Source organism: Mytilus galloprovincialis, chromosome 2 (genome assembly GCF_965363235.1).
Source record: "Mytilus galloprovincialis chromosome 2, xbMytGall1.hap1.1, whole genome shotgun sequence".
Taxonomy (NCBI): domain Eukaryota; kingdom Metazoa; phylum Mollusca; class Bivalvia; order Mytilida; family Mytilidae; genus Mytilus; species Mytilus galloprovincialis.
In genome coordinates, this window is record NC_134839.1 from 91,490,036 (window position 1) to 91,516,059 (window position 26,024).

At 31.8% G+C, this 26,024-nt stretch overlaps 1 protein-coding gene across 2 annotated transcripts; it reads left to right on the forward strand.

Annotated features, from left to right (window-relative positions):
- The first annotated feature begins 5,670 nt into the window (after positions 1 to 5,670).
- Positions 5,671 to 22,573, forward strand: LOC143064849 (reticulophagy regulator 3-like). Of its 2 annotated transcripts, XM_076237985.1 has the most exons (8): positions 5,671 to 6,050; positions 6,897 to 7,003; positions 9,802 to 9,832; positions 10,838 to 10,964; positions 11,934 to 12,018; positions 12,743 to 12,871; positions 14,232 to 14,441; positions 16,236 to 22,573. In XM_076237985.1, the coding sequence occupies exons 1-8, from the start codon at positions 5,878 to 5,880 to the stop codon at positions 16,790 to 16,792; spliced, it is 1,419 nt and encodes a 472-aa protein (XP_076094100.1). In that variant the 5' UTR covers positions 5,671 to 5,877; the 3' UTR covers positions 16,793 to 22,573. The 2 variants fall into 2 exon arrangements, with proteins under 2 accessions (XP_076094100.1, XP_076094101.1); XM_076237986.1 differs by lacking the exon at positions 6,897 to 7,003 and having other exon boundaries at positions 5,897 to 6,050.
- Positions 22,574 to 26,024: the final 3,451 nt, after the last annotated feature.

The following is a 26,024-nucleotide window of genomic DNA, read 5'->3' on the forward strand; positions in this document are numbered from 1 at the left end:
CCATTTAAACTGACTGTAATGTATGACTTTGATAGAAAATACTTGAAAATTTCATTTTGGACTACAGGAACATAAACTTTCAATATCAAGATCAGTTTTGTTGATTTTTTTCTTGTTTGTTCTACTTCTTAAAAGACTTTCCACAATTTTTACAATAGGTTAAGTAAAAAATTCAAGGTATTGAAGAGTCCAGGAATATTGACCCCCCTTTTTTACACCTGGTGTAAGTAATGGGACTATTAAATGATCAAAAGTGCAGTCAGGGTCATTTAACTGTTTTTATTTTCTATCAGTTGATACAACTTAAGGCATAAAACTTTCATTTGAGATAAGAAATGGGATTTTTGTGAGTTTTTGCAATGTTTACATCAGGCTATGTTATCTGCCAAATACATGCTATGACGCAATGATATAAGGGATAGAAATCAAATAATTTCATTAAATCTTGATGACAAGAACTTTTTTTGGTGGTAAAATAACCATGTTTTAATGTTAATACCACAGAAACATCTTGCTGTGCATTTATAACAATTTGGGACATTTTTTTATGTGAAAGCATATTGTCAGGGTGGGAAAAGCTAAAAATAGCACAAATTCAGGTCTAAGGCTCTAAATTTGCAATATGTGACTTTTTGCCCCCAAAAAGATTGAAATGTGACTACTATCACTTCATATGATCAGTTAAGTAAAAAAAATCAATTGTTTTCTGAATTTGAGGTTTCACCGCATTTCCCTTAAAGGTGTCAGACCACCAATTAAAAATCCCTATCTGTTCAACCAAATTTTGCAATTTTCACAGCTTTCTAAATATTTTACCTTAAGTTTAACTTCAAGGAAACCCGGTATATCCTGAATCGTACATGTATCACCTTCCTACATGCCAATTTTCAACCAATGTTTAAAGTCTTGTAACAAATTTCTAATTTGGAAAAGACAGGTACTACCAAAATAACTCCCGGTTTTCTGGAAATCTTAAATTAGTGTACTATGGAGCGCATTAATCCTGAATTTTTAATGCAAACTCATAGACAAGTGAATTTTGGCTCAAAATGGTCTAAATATATTTCCCTTTCACCAAAAGTTTCATTTCTGCAAATTTGTTGGTTAGTTTAAGTAAACAATGACATCAAAAGCACTATTTTGTGTCAAAGTAGGACAACTTTTACATACGTTCTAAATTGGAGGGAGTAATTGGTGGTCTGACACCTTTTTTGTTGTTTTTCTCCCAAAATAAGTCAATCTGAATAATCATAAGAATGGATGACAAATGTGACTATGTATGATACCTATAGGACACAGAGGTATGATGATTGATTTATTGTGGAAGGAAGAGAAGCGACACACAAAATGAGGTCTTCTCGTTTAATAGTATAGAGATATTGTGCTCTTTACAAATACAAAATATAGAGTAGGCAAAATTTTGTAAATCTTCCTTCATGCTTCCAGCTTGTACTATACGTACACAGTTTTGGTTATTAGTAAACCATTTTAAAATTTTGCACATAAATAGAGTACTAAACGACAATAAGGCCTGTTCGATTTCTCTCATCTCTCTCCAGGTGGAGCTTTTACATCTTTATAATTCGTTCCACATTTTGTGAAAAATCTTATTTTCTAATTCTACAGTATAAGCCCACAGGCTACATTACTATTATCTGAAAAATACTGTCGAAGAAGGGCTGTACATAGCCAATTTCTTTTTATTCAAAGTAAGCACATTAGATTTCCAGAACTTAAGCTCATTCAAAATCTCAGCTGGATAAACTATTTGTAATAATTTATCCCAGCTCAGTCTTTACACTATGCACAAGTAACAATATCTTGTCATCAATCTAGTCAAATTTCCGAACACTGGTGATAAAGAAATAATTTTACCAGTCACTTGAGCTAATTGCCTAGCAGAGAAAAACAAAAATCTTTCTAAAATTTCATCTATAGACTGTAACAAATCATTTAATCTTCTTTCGGGAATTGAAATGCAGAATTGAGCAGAATCCCAAGTGATTCCTAACCATTCTAACTTTTGGGTAGGTTCATAAACAGATTTTTCTAAATTGACTTTTACACAAATTCGGAATCTTTCCGACATAATTCGTAATCTGAAGCCATTCCGAAACCATCATCTAAATACAAAACAATATGAATCGAATTTTGTCTCCAATATTTGACCATAGATCTCAAACATTTAGTAAACAAGTAAGGGCTAGAAGCTAGACCAAAAACTAAAACTGAAAAACAGTTATACTTGTTATTCCAGGAAAAAACAAGAAAAGTTTGTTGCTGAGCACAAATGTCGTAATGATGATAACCAGATTTAAAATCGAACTAAAGAACCTCTTTTGAAAAATTGAATAGCTGTTTTCCAGTCTTCAAATTTAAATCTCTCTTTTTTGACGGATTTATTTAAAATCGAAAGATTTAATATCAACCTTTTTTTTCGGACTTATTGGTGGCTACTGATAAAGGATTAACAATATAAGGCGTAAAAGGAACTTCATATGCACATCCATGCAGAATCAACTAATTCTAAAACGGCTTTATCCACAAATTCTGAGTTAGAAACAACAGATTTATTGTTTTTCATATGCATACTGGTGGAGGCACTAAAAATGGCATTACATAACCGTTTTTAATTGTATCTAAAACAAAATCACTAGCTCCAATCTGAACTTAAAAATCGTAATGTTTCGCAAGCCTGCCTTTAATACCTTTAAAGTTATGACTAGCAGAAAAATCTAATTTTCCAAGAAAATGAACTTGCGACATATATTCGTCAAGTTCGTCGTTATTGCATTCATAGCTGTAGATAACAAACTTATATCTAGATACTTATCATTAACAGTAACTGTATCATTGCTGTTTGGATGGCTGGTAACTGTGTGCAGAAGCTGTGGCTGACTTGAAGTTGAGTGGGCAGTTTCTTCTCCAGTGACCATACTGCTTGCAGTACTGACAGATGTCCATGGGGCACGGCTCACGCCGTGCAGTGCTGGTGCGAAAGGGCTGTTGATAGCGACTGAAATTGTAAGCTGGAGGAGGAGCAGGGGCAGCAGGGATACTTCCAACTGCTGGAGTACGTCTAGCTGTATACGGCTGAGGGCGGATCTTTTTTCTCCTTAATAGTTTTGAGGGCCCTAGTCTCGGCCTGGCGAATCTTTTTCTCGTCCTCATCATTTTCGGCGATATCGTTACTTTCATATTCTCTAACCGTAACCCATCCCAAGTGGAGTTATCAGCAATCCTCATGAGTTTGTTCCTTTCTTTATAGAGTTAACACACCAAATCACCAGTAATAGAAGAAAGGGGGAAGCAACAGATACAAGATCCTTGTGGATTTTGTTAAGACCATCCATAATATTCTCATTAAAACGAAACTGAATCCGGTTCCCTTCTGATTTGAACCTAATATTAGCCTCGTCTCTGTATTTCTTGGATAAATTGTTTGATCTGACGGAATGTCGGACTTTAAATCAACAAGTGTCTTATCTAAATAGTCTTTAAAAAGCCCAAAAAGTGTCTACTAAGTCACGGTTTTGTTGATTAGCTTGTGAATTGGAAGTATTAAGACGTTCGGGCTGACCATGCCAGGGCCGTAACTACATTGAGGCAAATGAGGCAAATGCCTCATGCTGGAAATTTAAAAAAAAAAAAATGAAAAAAAGATTGTCTTTATATCAAATTTTTTTCACGGAGAGTGTCTTGCAAGAAGCAAGTTCTCTTCACTCCTTGATGTCGCCCCTGCATTTTTTTCGTGATCTATGTTTCTATTTTACTTTTGGTTTTCGGAGTTGATGGTCTATTGTTTGTACTTCTGTGTCTCGGGTTTGTCTTTTATTGTCCTACTTTATGACTATAGTCTGAGTGTTGTTTTTCATTTGTAAACGTGTGCAATGTTGCATGTCAACCGATGTCCAGATATTGTGCGGGAAAATATTTAATAATATGCTCTCGTTTTTTATATAGATTAGACCGTTGGTTTTCTCGTTTGAATGGTTTTACACTAGTATCGTCATCATCCCCAAATCAATAACCGACATTTTTGTCACAAAAATCCGGTTAATAAAATATCTGTATCATATACCCAAGCTCCTGTGGATAAAACTACATAGCTGACATGGTTTAAATTAAAGAAAGACCATCAATTTCCCGGTATCAAATCATTTGAAAAAAAAACAATGAATTGCCATATGACCTTTTACATTGAAGGGTTAAACTTGCCTTAAGTCGTGTTTAGACAGAAAATAAAGGAATATGGACTAAACGTACACGGGACCTAATCGCACACAAAGTCAATGCATAGAAAAAATACAAATGATCAATGGTCAAAGTTTTTATTCCTATTCTTCATCTTGATAGTTGCTGGAGGGTTTTGGACTTCAATAATCATCAATACCGTAAAAGAAGGTCAAGATGGTCCCTAGTGTAGACTTAAGCAGTACTAGTACTTAAAGTATAATACTGCACTGTCACTATATTTAAATCTAGTCATAAAAAAATCACCAAAGTCAGCACAATACAAGACAAGAGCAGACAGACAGACCCGGTATTAATGATTAGGAGAAATACGATTTTTACTTTATCCTATATATCGGCACTTGTGCATATCGGTCTTTTAATGTTGCCCCTAAAACCTAAAAGTCTTAAATTACAATAAATCTATGTTTTTGCTTTGAGACCAGAATATTGTCGAAAAAATAGCTATAAACGATTATTTGCGTTTCAATGTAAGAAAGAGTCCGTGGAACGCTCAGAATGCAGAATTTTGCGTTATTTTTCTCAGAGCTTCTGTGGGCCTAGAGCGGCCCCAGACCCCACGTCCAAAATATGTTTTGCCTCACTATTAAAAGAGGCTAGTTACGGCCCTGCATGCAAGGGGTCCCTTAACAAATATTCTTCATTCAAATCGAGTACTGGTTCGGACATATCTTTACCTAACCTAAGCTGCCCTACTGATCGGTATACGAGCTTCGAATGACAATATATCTTAAATTACTTAAACAAGACAACTATTCGCTCTTTAAAAATTCCGTGCTATTTACATAAAAAATATCATACTCAATATATTTACGCAATGCGACAAATATTGACCAATCCGAAATATCATATATTTAAAACACAAACCTGTTTATTTAATATAAATACCAATAGATGACCGCTATGCGGACACACACTCACGTGTGATTGTTTACATAAAAGAAAACACGTGTATGCTCAACTTTAATTTAATACATTTATGATCAACTATCATCACATCTTCTCAGTGGCGGATCCAGGGGGGGTTCCGGGGGTGCGCACCCCCCCTTTATTTTTGCCGATCAATGCATTTGTATCGGGACATATGTTTTGCACCCCCCCCCCTGCACCCCCCTTTGCCCTGGGTTAGCACCCCCCACTTTCGAAAATTCCTGCATCCGCCCCTGCTTCTTATCTTCTTATATCCAATAATAAACAAAGGTGAATGAGAAGCCGGGGAGAACCTCAGTCGACCAGTCACCTTTGATCCGACAACTCACAATCATACTTTCTCAAGATTGGAGTCGAGCTCACCCTTAACTTAAAAATAGATAAAAAGCAGTCATAAAACCGGATTTATACTTTTCCGTACTTGATCACGCCTTTAACATTTTTTTCTTATTTTTCCAGGTTAGGCCGACTCGTCAGTTACATTACAACAATCCAAAATGTCTATAGATTTATATGAATTGAAATCGTTGTTCAACAATATAAATAATAACTCGTGTTTTGATTTACAAATTTAAACATTTTTATAAGTCGTAGTCACATGATCAGAATACGTCATTTCCAAAACAAAAATGGCATCTGTTTGTTGACAAACATAAGGCTTAAGCAGCAATTTACTGGATCAAATCAAGCAATATGGATAACCCTATAAAACTCAATGGAGATAGTTTAAATAGACACAGTGAAGAAATATTGAAAAACATTCTTAGTCCGATTGAACCTTTTGTAATGCAAATCCAAAGTCTACTTGTGTGGGAAAGTCCAAGAAGAAGTGCAGTGTTATTTATTATTATTCATGCTATATTTTGGTAAGAACTGACTTAAAAATAGCATTTGACATGAACTGATATGTGGCTTTCAAAATAAAGAAGCCAAGGATTGCAAATAATATGCAGCTTGGTGTTTCATTTGGTAGACCACATGGATAACAGAGGACATTAAAATGCATCATGTAATGCGAGGTCAAACAGGACAAAATTCAAATCTCCAGAGTCTGTACAATAGCCACATTCATGCTTGCCTTTGTTCTGTTGGTTCTTTTACCTGTTCAACCTTGGAAAATTTACCTAAATTTATATTTGCTCTCATTAATTTGTTATGTTACGTTTTATTTTAAACACGTATTATCATGATTATTCATAAGGTTTATTTGCTCCCGATACATTTGCATCCTGCCTGTTTGCCACTTGGGTCTGTTTGCACCCTATTCTTATTCAAATTCTAGTTGAATTAGTGGATGATTTTCATATGGGTGTATTTATGTATTTCCTTAAATATAATTGGTGATTTTTTCATGTTGAAAAGAAATTATTTTTGTGATTAGATGATTTAAAATTATTATTGATATTTTCAAAGTTTATTTGGTTACTTGCGTGAAAGTAAATTACAAGACCCTAGTTAGCTTGGTTATGTTGATAGGAGTATAACCAATAAACAGATAACTTAAAGATTGTAATTGAAAAAATGAAAGACAATTATTTTTGACACTGGTTAACATTTTACGACAGGTTGTTCCTTTGATAGCTGTTTGGAATCGTCTGCCTTTTGTTTACAAGTCTAAGCTTAGGGACCAAGGATTTATATAGTCTTACCAAACTAATTCTTGTACAGATGAATAATACTGAGCATGCTGAGTCTTTGATATAATTTTGTAGGTTTTTTACAGTATTTGGTGGCAGAATTTATTTTCTTATCAGTACAGGATTGATAATTTCATATTTTATACGGACTTGGAAGAGAAAAATATGGCCAGAGATTAGAGGTACCTATATTTATTCAGATATAATCATGATGAAGCAGACATGTTAAATGATTGTAACCCTAAATTTACATGTACATGTAGAGCTGAAACAATATGCATACCTAACATAGATACAGTTCAACTTTGAATTCAAAGTCAAAACTTCATTTTTTATACGACCGCAAAATTTGAAAAATTTTTCGTCGTATATTGCTATCACGTTGGCGTCGTCGTCTTCGTTGTCGTCGTCCGAATACTTTTAGTTTTCACACTCTAACTTTAGTAAAAGTGAATGGAAATCTATGAAATTTTAACACAAGGTTAATGACCACAAAAGGAAGGTTGGTATTGGTTTTGGGAGTTTTGGTCCCAATATTTTAGGAACTAGGGGCCAAAAAGGGCCCAAATAAGCATTTTCTTGGTTTTCGCACTGACTATAACTTTAGTTTAAGTTAATAGAAATCTATGAAATTTTGACACAAGGTTTATGACCACAAAAGAACGGTTGGGATTGATTTTGGGAGTTTTGGTTTCAACAGTTTAATAATTAGGGGCCAAAAAAGGGCCCAAATAAGCATTATTCTTGGTTTTCGCACAATGACTTTAGTTTAAGTAAATAGAAATCAAAGAAATTTAAACACAATGTTAATGACTACAAAAGGAAGGTTGGTATTGATTTTGGGAGTTTAGGTCCCAACAGTTTAGGAATTAGGGGCCAAAAAGGGACCCAAATAAGCATTTTTCTTGGTTTTCGCACCATAACGTTAGTATAAGTAAATAGAAATCTATGAAATTTAAACACAAGGTTTATGACCATAAAAGGAAGGTTGGTATTGATTTTGGGAGTTTTGGTCCCAACATAATAAGGGGCCCAAAGGGTCCAAAATTAAACTTTGTTTGATTTCATCAAAATTGAATAATTGGGGTTCTTTGATATGCCAAATCTAACTGTCATGACTGTGTATGTAGATTCTTAACTTTTGGTCCCGTTTTCAAATTGGTCTACATTAAGGTCCAAAGGGTCCAAAATTAAACTTAGTTTGATTTTGACAAAAAATGAATCAGTTAGGTTCTTTGATATGCTGAATCTAAAAATGTACTTAGATTCTTGATTATTGGCCCAGTTTTCAAGTTGGTCCAAATCGGGGTCCAAAATTAAACTTTGTTTGATTTCATCAAAAATTGAATAAATGGGGTTCTTTGATATTCCAAATCTAACTGTGTACATGTATGTAGATTCTTCATTTTTGGTCCTGTTTTCAAATTGGTCTACACTAAAGTCCAAAGGGTCCAAAATTAAACTTAGTCTGATTTTAACAAAAATTGAAATCTTGGGGTTCTTTGATATGCTGAATCCAAAAATGTACTTAGATTTTTTATTTCAAGTTGGTCCAAATCAGGATCTAAAATTATTATATTAAGTATTGTGCAATAGCAAGTCTTTTCAATTGCACAGTATTGCGCAATGGCAAGAAATATCTAATTGCACAATATTGTGAAATAGCAAATTTTTTTTTAATTAGAGTTATCTTTCTTTGTCCAGAATAGTAAGCAAGAAATATCTAATAGCAAAATATTGTGCAATAGCAAGATTTTTTTTTAATTGGAGTTATCTTTCTTTGTCCAGAATCAACTTAAATCTTTGTTATATACAATATACAATGTATATTCACTTTTTACTACCAACTGATAAATTAAAATAATCTTTACCATTCAGTGATAACAAGCAGTTTTTTATACGACCGCAAAATTTGAAAAATTTTTCGTCGTATATTGCTATCACGTTGGCGTCGTCGTCGTCGTTGTTGGACATTTGCCAGACATGACTATGATGTCATTTTCTATTTTTGTTTGCCAATAATTTTATGTAAATAACTTCATTGGAAATTTACCAATATAAAATGTTGCTGATGAAGTTTTTTTTGATTGTTTTATACAATAAACAATGTATATTCACTTTTACTACCAACCAATCTTTACCATTCAGTGATAACAAGCACTATATTTTACATTTTAATATTTTATGATGTATTTAAAAGAGTAGTTATTGTTGCAAACTCCATTAGAAATTTGAATTGATATCAGTTTTGGAAAAAGGGAAACGGGGATGTGAAAAAAGGGGGGGGGGGTTAAATTTTTCTCATTTCAGATTTCATAAATAAAAAGAAAATTTCTTCAAACATTTTTTTGAGAGGATTAATATTCAACAGCATAGTGAATTGCTCAAAGGCAAAAAAAACTTTTAAGTTCATTAGACCACATTCGTTCTGTGTCAGAAACCTATGCTGTGTCATGATCAACTATTTAATTTTAAATTTAAAAAATTTGAAGAAGAAATCAAATCAGTCGTATAAAGCTGCGCCCTGCGGAGCACCTGGTTATTATTTGATTTCTTGATTCTTGATAAATCCAAACAATTAAGCTTCCCAGCTTTAAGTTGTCAAAATATACATTTCACAATCAAATAAACATCCTGACTACACACATATTGTAATCAGCTTTCAATCAGTATTAACATGATTAATAATTAAGCTAAGGATGTCAATTTGGGGAAGAATTACAAGTATCTATTGCTCATTGGTTTTACTTCACAATGCTTAAGTTATATAATTATATATATATATAAGCACTCAGATAACATATTTTCAAATTGTTGTGGGTCATTGCATGTGAATAGTCTAAAGGCTGTCCAAGGAATTACATATAAATTAAATAGCTTATAACTACATGTACATGTACATGTCCCACTGCAATTGGCACAGCCTCCTGTTAAATATTAAGACACCAAACTCAATAAATATTCCATGTTTTTTTTTCAGTTCCACCAAAAGAGCCTGAGGACCCAGACAGGTTTGTACACTATTGGTGGAGTTACACATTTACACAAATGTCAAATTAAAAAATAATGAAGATCAATATTTGTAGTTTTATCACAATAAGTACAATGACTAAGGAATACTTGTAGTTTAAATTTTGAATGACAACATCCATAATCTATAAAAATAACAAATGGCACATGAAAGGACTAGTTTAGAATGAATTGCGTAACTGGGGACATTCAATTTTTAAACATGAGCCTGTACTTGTTTGTCTGAGATTGTTCTGACATCTTATAGACTTTTGTAAAAATTACTGTTAATCCATTGAGGTTAATGTAGCTTAATTCTGAACTCTAATATATGTAACAACACAAATGATGTCAATGAATTGTATAGTATAGGTAAGAGTGACCTACTTTTCATTTGAAGCTGCATGCTAATTTTAATAGTCTAAATGTTGCTTTCTTTACCTTTACATTTTTCTTAAGGGATTTTTTCTGAGCTTTCAGTCAGTCGGTATCAATGCGAATGATTTAATCAGTTGTCAAAATATGTACAAATGTATAGGGTTAAATGATAATCAGAATCAGAATATTCAGGTAATATATTACCTCTACATTGAATAGGATTTTATTGTTCATGTATATCATGTATATGTTTTTATATTTAGTGAAAAATATAAAAAAGGAAGATGTGGTATGATTGCCAATGAGACAACTCTCTACAAAAGACCAAATGACACATAAATTAACAACTATAGGTTACCATACAGCCTTCAATAGTGAGCAAAGTCCATTCCACATAGTGAGCTTTAAAAGGCCCCAACATGACTGATGTAAAATAATTTAAACGAGAAAACTAATTGCCTAATTTGTGTACCAAAAAATGAATGAAAAACAAATATATTACACATCAGCAAATGACAACCACTGAATTATGTTCAGCAAATAAAATGTTTAAATGTTTGTCAACGTCTAAATTCATAGTAAAGGTTTACTTACTCAACCATTGATTGACTGTGTTTTATATTTTTTAGCTGGACACCTGTTCACCCTCGTTTACTGAGTGTGCCAGAAATATGTAAATATCTTGCTCAAATATGGTGCTCTTTTGCTAAAGTTGTAAATAGTTGCCTGTCTTTTAGAAGAAATTACAGATTTTTGGTAAGTTGTTTCATTTGAAATTACGTGTATAACTTTTGAACCTAATAGTTGCCATTAAAATCTTTTAGTAAAAAATAAATTAAATGGTCCAGCTGTCATCAGAAATAGATTTTCATAATTCTGTTGAAATTCTAGCTCTAGAAAGTATATTTAAGTTTCAAACATTTTGAAAAAGCCACAAACACATTTTCTTCTTGAAATATTCAGCACACAGCTTTTATTGAGTTGAATTTAATTAAAGTCATGAAATTTCAAATTTAAAAAAAAGTTAAATATGTTTTATATACTTGAATGTCTAAATTTTACTTAAGAAAACAAGTGTACATGGACTTTCTTGTAAAAGAAAATATCTTATCTTATGATGAATCAAAATCTTCAGAAATGCTATTGAATTGTTGTCTTCCCTTACTCTAAGAGGACATTTAGTAGACGTTCATGCATTTGTTCAATAATATCTTGAAAATAAAATTTCAAAAAACTTGTTTCATAGGACTTTAAGTAAACTCATAATTAAAGCACACAGTCAAAGTTGGAATTACAATCACAACCTTGCTATAATATGATTTTAAAAGATGTTGTTAATTTTTAGTACGTCTGATGGGCAATAAACCAATTAACAGCCTTGCAGTTGAAATCGGTGAAAAGAGTTCATAATCACTCCCACTCTGCATGTACTGTACATGTAAGGCAACAACTTTTACCTCCAAAATAGATCACTATGTGAATATAATGTGATGGGCCAACAACATACCAACTTTTGGTACTACATTTTTTGTATCATAACTTTAAAAAAAAAAAGAATGGTGATTTGAGTTCCTTCAAATTGTTTAATACATGTATATAATATTATAAGTGATCTTCTTTACATCTATATTATGCCCTGAAAAAAATCCCATGCACAGCATAATAATGATGTATTTTAACCCCAATGCTATAAAAAAAAAATTGATGCTTATTTTCTTATTACAGTTTTGTATTGTAAGCTGTATTTTCTTCATATCACTGGCTGTACTGGGCCATTATATACCAGGATTAATGTTGTCTTATATAACTGGTAAGTTGGAAAAGCTCTGTCAGAAATGACCCCTATTTTAATTACTTATATGTGTAGGTGGCCCTGTATCATTTTTGAAGTATTCACTCTTTGTGAATTCTAAGATTATCAAATTTTCACATCCATATGAAATATGTCTTTTTAATGTGTATTTTGTTAAGTGTGAAAATAAGAAGATATGGTATGATAGCCAGTGAGACAACTCCTCACCAAAGACCAAATGGCATAGAATCTAAAAACATCTACAAAATCTTGATAATTGTTTCTATTCAAAAACATCAATAATTTCATTGTCAATAAAGTTCAAAATATAATGAAATATTATTACAAACTGATATTCATATTTAGTTATTTGTTTAAGTTACTGAATCAAATTGGGCAAAGAGAAAAAATAGAAATATATTGTCTACAATGCTGACGGTTAGAATCAGTTTTATTTAATATACAATAATGAACCTACAGTCCATGTCAATGAGTGACAAATCTTTCTCATGACATTGTTTATCTCTTGATTGACTTCTCTTAGGTTTTGCTAATTTGCAGAAATCATAAGATTACCTTTTTGGAATAGAGTTCAAATCAATGCTATCTTACATATCAAATACCAAAGTCATATTTATAAGATAAACAATAAGTATTGCCAAGTTACTATTTGAGATTTGACTTTCCAATAGACAATTGTAGCATATTTTAATTGATAATAATTAATTATTTTGTATTTTAGTGATTAGTTTTATGTTGTGGCCATGTGTTTTATATCATAACCTTCTACAAAGATTCTACCTCAAGTTTGAACCATTGTTCATGAAACTAGACTACTCACTAAAACTCAAGTCTAAGTGGTCATTTAAAGGTGAGAGTTAATCCTTTTTAAGCTAACCTGGTCTAAGGGTTTAGTATAACCTTTGACCTTCACTTGGAACCTACTGTCAGTCATCTTTCAAAAACTGTTTGCAGAAATGTTAGTCTATATACCATGAATACCATTATAATTTTTTATAGAATCATGTTAAATGACGCATTGTCAAGTTCAAATGAAGTGAATGTATGCAATTATAGGCGACTGTATGGCCTTCAACAATGGGAAAAAACCCATACCATATGGTCGGCTTTAAAAGGCCTCTACATGAAAAATATGAAACAATCCAATTGAGAAAACTAATGACTTAATTTGTAACAAAAAAATTACGAAAACCAAATATGACTGACATGAACCAATGACTACAACTGAACTACAGGCTCCTAACTTGGGACAGGCACAAAAAAACGTGGCAGAGTTAAACATGCTTGTGAGTGCTAACCACTCCCCCCTAAACTTGGATAGAGTTGTAACAGTTCCACATTAGAACAAACTATAAAAATCAGTTGAAAAAGGTTCAACTCATCAGATAGATACAAATAGAAATACATCTAACAAAAACATGAATTGGACATGGATGGGTACTTATATATCCAAAAAACTAAACATCATAAGTACAGATCTGAGTACTTGCATTTACTGACTGCTGGTTCAAAGCCAATAACAACTGATACAAATGTTGACAATTTTGTCAAATTAAACCAAACAAATAAGAAAGTTTGTAATACCACTTGCTATTTGGATTATGCCCCATAATTGGAGAGTATGATTATACTCATATAGAGAATGAGAAGAGATATACTTCAATATTGCTATTTAACAAAAATTTCCTTTGATCTGACTCACTCAGACTGATTATTTCCATTCTCAGCACAGTAGAGTGATATGAAAAATAATCGCTAGAAACTAAGGGCGCATGTGCCCTTTGTCCAAGAAATTAACAACTTCGTCACAGGTAAAATAGCAATAAACAGATTATCCTTGGTCTCACAAATCAATTGCTATTCTCACTTTCGCCGGAGCGGCTCAAGCGTGAAAATTATTTTGCTGAGAATACCAAAGATAATATATAAATAAGCAACAACAAAGGGCTTGAAATCAGTAGATTATCCAAAAAACGTAAAGGAGAATGAAAACAGTGACAATTGTTTGGGTGTTATGAGTCAAGAATCAGGTAAGGGATTAAGGCATTGAGCGCTTAGGTAGAGGAATTACTAGCAAGCATAAATAAATAATAAGATTATTTCAAGGTTAAATCTGAATGAGATGATTAAAATATCAGAACATAAGCTTCTATAAAAAAAAGATACTACCACATTAACCTTCATCATTAACATTAATAACTTTTTAACAGGAAAGAAATCTCGAACTGGTGATGCAAGTCTTAATTCTTTTGACGAAGACAATGGCAATACAGACACAGATTCTGATGATTTTTGTCCCTCACTGGACCCTGAAGCTACTGCTGCCCTTGCTAGAGCCATTACTGACAGTGAAGATGAGAGTAATGGATCCCCATCAATTAACACACCCATGTTGTCTAAAGAACATTCATTTAGTGATGGTAATTATTTAAATTTAATATGATGTTGTGTGTTTTAATAGAAAAAGAGCATAAAAAAAGCAAAAATATTTATTCTGATGACATAAAGTGATTGAACTATGTTTTCAAAATATCAAAATGAATGATAATTTATCAACATAATATTGATACACCTTGGTAATTTTTTCAGAGGACATTTTATACATTCTCTCTTTTAATTTATGTCTGAACTCATCTTTTTGCAGATTACTATTGTAAGAAAAGATTAGGTTTGCCAAGATATTGTCAAAACTTTTAAGAGAAACGTATTCCATCACAGAATATTCAAATTTGTTATACAGCATATATTTCTTGACTTAAAACAGTTAAATTTGAAATTTGTATGAATTTTTCAAAATCTTTGTTGTGCACTATGGCTTTTTATTTTTCGGGAATATTAATACATGTATTAGTCCTGTGCCTCCAGATCTGGGTTAGTTATTCAGGGTCTGGGGAATCCCTGCTCATTTTTAACTCACCTGGCCAAATGGGCCAAGTGAGCTTTTCTCATCACTTGGCGTCTGTCGTCCCTTGTCTGTCGTCCGTCGTCGTTAACTTTTACAAAAATCTTCTCCTCTGAAACTACTGGGCCAAATTCAACCAAACTTAACCACAATCAATCATTGGGGTATGTAGTTTAAGAAATGTGTCTGATGACCCGGCCAACCAACCAAGATGACTGCCATGGCTAAGATTACAACATAGGGGTAAAATGTAGATTTTTTGCGTATAACTCTGAAACCAAAGCATTTAGAGCAAATCTGACATGGGGGTTAAATTGTTCATCAAGTCAATATCTATTTGCCATAAAATTTTCAGATGAATTGGACAACTGGCCATGGTTGTTGGGCTGCTGCCCCCCAATTGATAATTTTTAAAGCAATTTTGCCATTTTTGGTTATTATTTTGAATATTATTATAGATAGAGATAAACTGTAAACAGCAATAATGTTTAGCAAAGTAAGATCTACAAATAAGTCATGGTCAGTTGACTCCTTAAGGAGTTATTGCCCTTTATAGTCAATTTTTAACAATTTTCATTAATTTGGTAAATTTTTGTAAATTTTTACCAAATATTTTCCTCTGTAACGAAAGGGCCAAGTTTATTGTAGATAGAGAAAATTATAAGTAGCAAGAATGTCCAGTAAGATCTACAATCACATCACCATCACCAAAACACAATTTTGTCATGAATCCATCTGTGTAATTTGTTTAAAATGCACATAGACCAAGGTGAGCGACGCAGACTCTTAAGAGCCTCTGGTTTTGTTACTGCAGGACACAAAAAGATGTTTCTGTATATCATAGGGGCTCTGGCAATCATTTTAAACACATTAACTCGTCTAAACATCAACCCAACAATGTTAGATCTGTAAATTTGCTTTTGCAAATTTTTTGTTCTTCTCACGCTGGGATTCGAACCCATGCTACTGAGATATCGTGACACCAAAATGCCTGCACTGTAACTGTCCCGCTAGACCACATGACCACCTGGGCTTCACTATATATATATATAGATTGAAATTTCACTTTAAAACTTGGTATCTTAAAGTTTTAAGTTTGTGCCCAAAAACGTTTTTCTCTTTAGTAGCAACAACTTTGGTTACTAGATTACTTGACTTCTATATTTTCTGCCTTATTATTAATGATCAGATATATATACAGGGATCATCAATAAATGTTGGGTTGGGATGGCATAGATTGGCTGTTTCAACTTTAAACTTGCTATTGATTTTCAAACTTTTTATAATGACTATGTAGCACATTTTTTTGCAGATCATGATGAGGATTTTACACCAGATCTAGGCAATCTACCTTCAATTGGTTATTTAGATGACACAGACGATGAAATTTTAGAAACGCCACTTCCTAAATATAAAAATACAGACAATAACTCAAATGGACACGATACAATGAAGTTTAATCCATCACATTTCGGGGATAGTTCTGAAGATGAAGATGAGACTTTGACCAGAGATCTGAAGTTTCCTGACATTCATGAAGTACAATCACCTGAACCTAGTCAACCTGTTGCTCAGCAACAGGATGCAGGTATGGCTTTAATTGCCTCAACGATCGTGTCACAAACATTCTCCTCCATGATGCAGTCAGCAATGTCAGGTTTTAACAAAATGGCAGCAACATCTTCAAGTGGCAGCAAATCAAGTAAAGTGACATATGTGAAAGACGAATCGGACATAAATATACTTTCAGGAGACCAAATTGACTCATCACCAAGACGTCAGTCATCTGACAGTGATGTTGATGACATTGCAGATGAATTTGAATTTCTAGACCAGTATGATGTAGAGGACACAGATAAGACTCAATAACTTAGCATGCAGTTTTCTTTTTGTGGATCACTCATCTTCAATGCTTTAAGTTTTATGTAACAAACAGTATTCTAAAAAAATACTGTTGCAAGATAAAATTGTGATTTTAAATTATCAAACATTTTTATACATTTATTTACATTGGGTTAGGGAGTACATACATGCTATGCCATCACTAGGCAGCCTTATCATTTAAAAAAATTTTGATTATAATTGCTGGCCAATTTTGACTTTACATGGAATTAATAGAGATACTGTCTTACTTAAATATAATATAGGATTTTTGTAAGGGAAAATTATTATTAGATCTTTAAAACACAAATCAAATTGAAAATTACTATTAGATCTTTAAAACACAAATCAAATTTAAGTACAAATAAGCTTTTTGAATTTGTAATGTCTATTGTCTTAAGTGTCATTAATACTAATTTAGTACCTTTTATTTTTATATCAAAGGATCTCCCACACATAACAACAACCATAAGAATGATTGATATATTGTAACATATTAAATTAAGATTCAAGCTTTAAGGTAAAGCTAATAGCCTACTATTCCAAGTAGTTCACAAGTTAATGGATGTTCTAGTGGTCTTTTATGGTCATATATCTGTGTTTCCAAACTTTAATATTTCTTAGATTATTGTATTACCTTTGTAGTTGTAAAACTATTAGCAAATGAAAGTTGTTGATTATTAGGTAACAGCTTGATGTTGAATTGAACAATTGTTTGTTCTAGAACAAATGTAGTGAATCTGTCACATTTGAAAATTTCATTGAACATTATAATTTGTTGTTATCAATTTTACTGAAATGATTGTTGTATGTTATGTTGAAGCATACAAAGGTTGTTTATACATGTATAACATATGTTTACGAATGAAACTGATCAATGAGTTAACAATCTGTTACATTTAAATGCATGATTATATTAATTATAATGCAATTATTTGGTAATAATTACATTAGATGTATGTTTCTTTATAATACTTTATTCTGATTGGCTAACTGCACATCACGTGTTATTCCGTAAGCAGTTGCATTGCTCAATACAACTTTTCATTCATGATAACATGTGGTCCAACAATAAAGTGCACAGGTGAATTAAATAAAAAAATATGTAAAATACGTGTTTTCATGATCATAGCTAAAAAATGTAATTATAAGTATTGAATGCTTCTTTTTGTAACTTTATAGGGTTGTAAAAGCGTTGACCGTGCGCACATTTTTAGAATGAAGCGCTTCACACAAAATGTACTTCGGTCAACGCTTTTACACCCCAATAAATTCACAAAAAGAAGCATTCAATTCTTAATTAATGGTTATGATTGGATGACAATCGAGTTACAATTCTCAGTCTACCAGTCTTAAACTAAGGGATGGCTGCATTTTAGATAGCAGAATGTATTGACATGGTATTTCTCCAATAATAAGCATCTTAGAATTCTTCTTTTTATATAATTTAATTACATTAAGAGGTGGACAGGAAGCCAGATAACACATTGCGTCACTGAGATGCATCGCCAGATACACTCAATTTTGAACAGTAAAACTGGACATTCAGAAAGTTTCAAATACAGTTATCTCTTAATAGTCTTTTTATTGGAGAAATTGCCCTTAAAGATAGTGTTTTTCTCGTTATTGTGATTCCCTTTCAACTTAGAAGTTTTAATGGATTGCTAAACAATGTAACAACAAAAGAAATCAACAATACATTAAAAGTTCTACAACAATTGTTATCATCAACTGACTCTGATAGTTGTTGACCTTAATTGTTATATTTTTTTCCTTTTTGACTATAATCTTGAAATTTATTATCGATAGACAGAACCTGTAAGCAGCAAAAGTGATCAGTTACAATTATACAAGATCTACAAAAGTGCTACCTTGATTGAAACCATTATTTGACTTATTACATTAGCTTATTATCATTTTTACCATATGAGCATTTCAAACTCAATGGGATTTATAGTTGTTGATTGTTAACTCATAAATTTGAAACAAATTATTTTTAAATAAAGCAAGCTTACTGCAATTTTTAAAAACATCATCAAAGGGAATGCACTGACTTTTTGTTTGTGTATTTGATATAAATTAACAAAATCTATTGTACATTGCACCATTTTTATACGACCGCAAAATTTGAAAAAATTTTCGTCGTATATTGCTATCACGTTGGCGTCGTCGTCGTCGTCGTCGTCGTCCTCGTCCGAATACTTTTAGTTTTCGCACTCTAACTTTAGTAAAAGTGAATAGAAATCTATGAAATTTTAACACAAGGTTTATGACCACAAAAGGAAGGTTGGGATTGATTTTGGGAGTTTTAGTCCCAACATTTTAGGAATTAGGGGCCAAAAAGGGCCCAAATAAGCATTTTCTTGGTTTTCGCACTATAACTTTAGTTTAAGTAAATAGAAGTCTATGAAATTTTGACATAAGGTTTATGACCACAAAAGAAAGGTTGGGATTGATTTTGGGAGTTTTGGTTCCAACAGTTTAGGAATTAGGGGCCAAAAAAGGGCCCAAATAAGCATTATTCTTGGTTTTCGCACAATAACTTTAGTTTAAGTAAATAGAAATCAATGAAATTTAAACACAATGTTTATGACCACAAAAGGAAGGTTGGTATTGATTTTGGGAGTTTAGGTCCCAACAGTTTAGGAATTAGGGGCCAAAAAGGGACCCAAATAAGCATTTTTTTTGGTTTTCGCACCATAACTTTAGTATAAGTAAATAGAAATCTATGAAATTTAAACACAAGGTTTATGACCATAAAAGGAAGGTTGGTATTGATTTTGGGAGTTTTGGTCCCAACAGTTTAGGAATAAAGGGCCCAAAGGGTCCAGATTTAAACTTTGTTTGATTTTATCAAAAATTGAATAATTGGGGTTCTTTGATATGCCGAATCTAACTGTGTATGTAGATTCTTAATTTTTGGTCCCGTTTTCAAATTTAATATTTTATGATGTATTTAAAAGAGTAGTTATTGTTGCAAACTCCATTAGAAATTTGAATTGATATCAGTTTTGGAAAAAGGGAAACGGGGATGTGAAAAAAAGGGGGGGGTTTAAATTTTTCTCATTTCAGATTTCATAAATAAAAAGAAAATTTCTTCAAACATTTTTTTGAGAGGATTAATATTCAACAGCATAGTGAATTGCTCAAAGGCAAAAAAAAAACTTTTAAGTTCATTAGACCACATTCATTCTGTGTCAGAAACCTATGCTGTGTCAACTATTTAATTTTAGATTTAAAAAGTTTGAAGAAATCTTTAATTGATTTGTAAAATCTTGACATTTGTTTTGTGTAAAAAAAATACATATAATGTCAAAAATTTGATCACAATCCAAATTCAGAGCTGTATCACGCTTGAATGTTTTGTCAATACTTGCCCCAACTGTTCAGGGTTCGACCTCTGCGGTCGTATAAAGCTGCGCCCTGCGGAGCACCTGGTTATTGTTTTAAATGTTGATTCATTTAGATCCTAGATATATATATATTTCTAACTTATTCCCTTGTTTTTGTCTGTATTATAAATTTTGCTACATGTATGTACAATGCAAACAAGTGACAGGTGCTATTATTATTGTAATAAACTGCATTGAAGGACAAATTTCATGGTCAAGTTGTTTATTTTTTGTGCAGAATTTACAAGTGGATTTGTTATAAATAACCCATTGTCAAATAACATTGTTTTTTGTAATATTAATTTCACTTTTAAACATTCAGATTACTGGAGGTAATTTCATTGACCTGATAAATATGTGCATATCAGAAAAAGCCAATAAATTTCTTTCAGAATCCTTATTTCTAGATTGCAACTGCCAATGTTTTTGTATTATTTAGACACCAGCAGTGACCAGCTTGTAGAGATGTAAATGTTTTTTTCATTGATTAGTTAAATCACAATACATGTACAATCAAGCAAACACTTTAAAAACCAAACTAATTTTTAAAATATGTGCAAAGCAAGATTCATATATATATTGTGCATATTGAAAGCAAGGTAGGTTCAATTACTCATATTTTGGCACTAAAATTTTATTTACAAATTTAAACTGAAATTTTTTGAAAACATTTGAAAAAAGCATATGTTAAAATGTTTAATTGCTTCAGTTAAAGAAGATTTTCACCAATGGCATCATGTGTAACTTCATAATTGTAGATGAGATTTGTTTAAATCTGATTTTTTTTATATAATTCAATAAAATTTATCAAAGTAAGTTTTTTTTGAAAAATTAACAATAGTACTACCCTGACCCCTGATATATTTGCTTAAATATTCTGTATATACCCTATTCTTTACTTTTCAACCACAATTTCAATAAGTTAGGGTGGTTTATTTTGTATTTGAAGATAGTAAGGCATAAGTAAGAGAACATCTTTTCATATATTTTAATGAAGATTTTATCATTTAACTTCTCTTATAAATATTTGATAACTGTTCTAGACAACATGGTGACTTTATAGAGTTAGCTCTTCTGTAAATCTTTAGTGAATAGATATTTTTTTAGCAATTATAAATACACCTTTATTTTATCAAGAATGAATTTGATTGATAACAAAAATGAAATAGATATGTAAAGTCATAGGGATAAAAAAAAACCATCCAACTACTTACCTGCTTTCCAGAAAAGTGAGAACTCTTTGTAAACCTTTTGAAAATTGTCTTTTTATACAGATGTTTAAGCATAATCACACAAACTTTTTTGCACTGTTTAGCCTTATTTTTAGTGTAAACTGGCAATAGTTCAACTTTTATGTGTTTCAGTGTACTGAAATTTGTCCTTCAAACCTTCATTTTGTGATTCAATGTAAATTGATTATTGAGAAAACATTCAGTTTAAGAGCACATAGGTTACCGGTAATCCATGTTATATTTTGCCATCATTTTCCTCAGTTTAAGAGCACATAGGTTACTGGTAATCCATGTTATATTTTGCCATCATTTTCCTCAGTTTAAGAGCACATAGGTTACCGGTAATCCATGTTATATTTTGCCATCATTTTCCTCAGTTTAAGAGCACATAGGTTACTGGTAATCCATGTTATATTTTGCCATCATTTTCCTCAGTTTAAGAGCACATAGGTTACCGGTAACCCATGCTATATTTTGCCATCATTTTCCTCCATTTAAGAGCACATAGGTTCCTGGTAATCCATGTTATATTTTGCCATCATTTTCCTCCATTTAAGAGCACATAGGTTCCTGGTAATCCATATTATATTTTGCCATCATTTTCCTCCATTTAAGAGCACATAGGTTCCTGGTAATCCATGTTATATTTTGCCATCATTTTCCTCAGTTTAAGAGCACATAGGTTACCGGTAATCCATGTTATATTTTGCCATCATTTTCCTTTGTTAAGGTCATGCAGTTGTCTGTCAATTTTTAACTCCCACAAATTGCTTTGAAATATGAAACCCAACTAAAAATCATAACGTTTGACTTTCGTCAACAAAGTAAAAACATTACCTTTCTTCCAACATATACTAAATTTACTAAAATATAGCTCAGTATGAAACATATTTATTGGGATTTGCAGAATTTTTTAGCTGCGATGATGTGACTTTTTATCAATTTTTTAGCAATGCTAATTTGTGTTTAATTTTTATGTAGCTATACAGACTATTGTGATATGTTTTTTTGTTTGTTATTTTGCCTAATATATATATATATAGTTGCTATGGTGGTTACTTTGTTGTGTACAGTGATTTTAACACAAGTATGTACTCTATACATATTAATAAAGGATTATTTATAGATTGATGCTCATAACATAAGTGTGTACTTGTTCCTCATGCCTTCTGTCCACTATAAACAGGTGTTTTTTTTTAATTTCTTCCACTCATGTTAGAATCTATAAAGTTTTGTATCTGATTTAGTAGAGGAGTATTTTAAAATTCTGATTCTGTCACTCTCCTTGTCTAAAGGTTGACAGTAAAGAGTACTAGTACTAGATATAACCTAGATATGATCACAACAAGTTTGTCTTGATGTCATATTTACTTATTAAGGGCATACGATACAGTTACAGGGGAGGTAATGACGTTGCTAACGTAAAATGTTATTTTCGCGACGTCAAACTGTGACATATCGGGAAAAGATGCATTTTTCAACTGATTTTTATCAATCAAACTGATTTAATTTGAAAACGAGTTCATGGACCCCTATTTTTCAAAACGGCAATTTGTTTCATTTTGCAGGGAGATTATGTGACCCAAATTTTATAAAACTGTAAATAGAGGATTTTTTTTAATTTTGATAAACATGCAGCAAAAAATGACGTTTTTTCCTCAATTCACGAACATTTGATAAATATGAGTTATTTCTGAATAAAAAAATGCATATTTTTTTAGAATACTTATAAAATACAGAAATACCGTTTATTTAACAAAAAACAATTTGTGTTTATCTTTTATAACAAAAAAGTTATGTCTTTCTTTCGAAAAAGAAATTACGGCCACAAATCTGAATTTTGAGCAAATATACAAAATTTCGACCTCATTTTACTCAAAAAGTAGCACATGAAGATATATTTTTTATTACATATTTGATTTAATCAGGTAAAAAATAGCCTATATGCAATTTTTCATGAACTTGTAAATACAGGATCAAAACTGTATCGTATGCCCTTAAGGCATATTAACCTAATAAACCTTGTAAAATAAAAGAACTTGTTATTGAGGTTGACTTTAATCAAGTGTAAAAAGGGGAAACATATAGGTCATAATGTCAAAACGAAATTGATTCAAAATCAATGTCTAAAACTAAACATAATGGTAAATCAATGATCAGAGAGGCTATTTTTTTTTAGGGGGGGGGGAGTAGGTTGGTTGGGGTAGGGTTGGAGGATGCTATACTCCCTAACATGTGTCACTCCATACAAAAACATATTTCATTATAGCACTTTGGATTCATTATTATACTTCTGGAAACTCATTTTTGTGGATTTCTTAAGTTTACATGAACCATGAATTTTGAAAATGAATAACACAGTACTTAATTTCTGTATGATTGAATGCATTCTTTGACAAAACCATGAAATGAAATAGCCTCAATCCACATTTATAATTTATCCACATTATTTTATATCTAAACTAGAACATAAAACAATCCCAGTCAACAGAGTATAAGATAGTGATCCAAGTAACCTTCTTTAAATGGTTGGCTTATTTTAGAAAATACATTCTTATACTAAGTTATATGGTAATAGTTTTCTAGGTGTAGAGAACTGAAATTGGAGGTAAAACTGTATGTCAGAAATAAAGGATAAAGCAGACTCTTGGAATATTGGTTATTCACATGTATCTCTTTAACCTAACCTGTTGAGCACCTTCAATCCCAAAGATATATTACCAAGTGAAATATAAGGCTGTTCATTTGTTGATCTTTGTTTTTAAAAGTAAAAATGTTTTTCTTTAATATATATATAAGTCCTATTTCTCATGCAAAATTATGCAGACCAAAATGATCATACAGTAACTTTTTGTCAAACATTTTTATAGATGTAAAATACACTTATGCTTCATTACCGGTAGTCCAAAAATGGTCAAGTCCCATAACTGCTGTGAGTATTGTCAAATCTAAATGATGGTTCAGTATGTTCAACTATACATGCGTTCTTACCAAGTATGAGAGTTTTCTTACAATTAGTCTTAGGGGAGTTTGGTTCACAATGTGTAATTTTGTCAAAAAAAGAGAAAAAATGGCCAAAGTCTATTAACTCTTGGAAAAATTGACAAATCAAAATGGTAGTATAGGTTTTCTAGCCTCTGACTTTTCATTTTTTGTCACAGAAAATTCAACCTAGGGATAGTGATCCAGCAGCGGTGTTAACTGATTTCTTAAAAGATTTCAATTTTAGAATGTAGAAAACCTGGATGCTACATACTTTGTATATAGATGTAAATTGTATCTGATTTAGTAGAGGAGTATTTTAAAATTCTGATTTCTGTCACTCTCCTTGTCTAAGAAGTAACAGGTTGACAGTGGAGAGTACTAGTACTAGATATAACCTAGATATGATCACTACAAGTTTGTCTTGATGTCATATTTACCTAATAAGGCATATTAACCTAACAAACCTTGTAAAATAAAAGAACTTATTATTGAGGTTGACCAAGTGTAAAAAGGGAAAAAATATAGGTCACAATGTCAAAACGAAATTGATTCAAAATCAATGTCTAAAACTAAACATAATGGTAAATCAATGATCAGAGAGGCTAATTTTATTTTTGGGAGGAGGGGCTGAGGAGGGTAGGTTGGTTGGGGTTGTGTTGGAGAATGCTATACTCCCTAACATGTGTCACTCCATACAAAAACATATTTCATAATAGCACTTTGGATTCATTATTATACTTCTGGATAATCTGGAAACTCATTTTTGGGGATTTCTTAAGTTTACATGAACCATGAATTTTGAAAATGAATAACACAGTACTTAATTTCTGTATGATTGAATGCATTCTTTGACAAAACCATGAAATGAAATAGCCTCAATCCACATTTATAATTTATCCACATTATTTTATATCTAAACTAGAACATAAAACAATCCCAGTCAACAGAGTATAAGATAGTGATCCAAGTAACCTTCTTTAAATGGTTGGCTTATTTTAGAAAATACATTCTTATACTAAGTTATATGGTAATAGTTTTCTAGGTGTAGAGAACTGAAATTGGAGGTAAAACTGTATGTTAGAAATAAAGGATAAAGCAGACTCTTGGAATATTGGTTATTCACATGTATCTCTTTAACCTAACCTGTTTAGCACCTTCAATCCCAAAGATATATTACCAAGTGAAATATAAGGCTGTTCATTTGTTGATCTTTGTTTTTAAAAGTAAAAATGTTTTTCTTTAATATATATATAAGTCCTATTTCTCATGCAAAATTATGCAGACCAAAATGATCATACAGTAACTTTTTGTCAAACATTTTTATAGATGTAAAATACACTTATGCTTCATTACCGGTAGTCCAAAAATGGTCAAGTCCCATAACTGCTGTGAGTATTGTCAAATCTAAATGATGGTTCAGTATGTTCAACTATACATGCGTTCTTACCAAGTATGAGAGTTTTCTTACAATTAGTCTTAGGGGAGTTTGGTTCACAATGTGTAATTCTGTCAAAAAAAGAGAAAAAATGGCCAAAGTCTATTAACTCTTGGAAAAATTGACAAATCAAAATGGTAGTATAGGTTTTCTAGCCTCTGACTTTTCATTTTTTG

Excerpts from the sequence above, each read along its gene's own strand:
- LOC143064849 (XM_076237985.1), top strand. The coding sequence starts at position 5,878 with ATGGATAACCCTATAAAACTCAATGGAGATAGTTTAAATAGACACAGT. Across the intron at positions 7,004-9,801 it reads AATATGGCCAGAGATTAGAG|TTCCACCAAAAGAGCCTGAG; the intron begins GTACCTATATTT and ends TTTTTTTTTCAG. Across the intron at positions 10,965-11,933 it reads GAAGAAATTACAGATTTTTG|TTTTGTATTGTAAGCTGTAT; the intron begins GTAAGTTGTTTC and ends TTCTTATTACAG.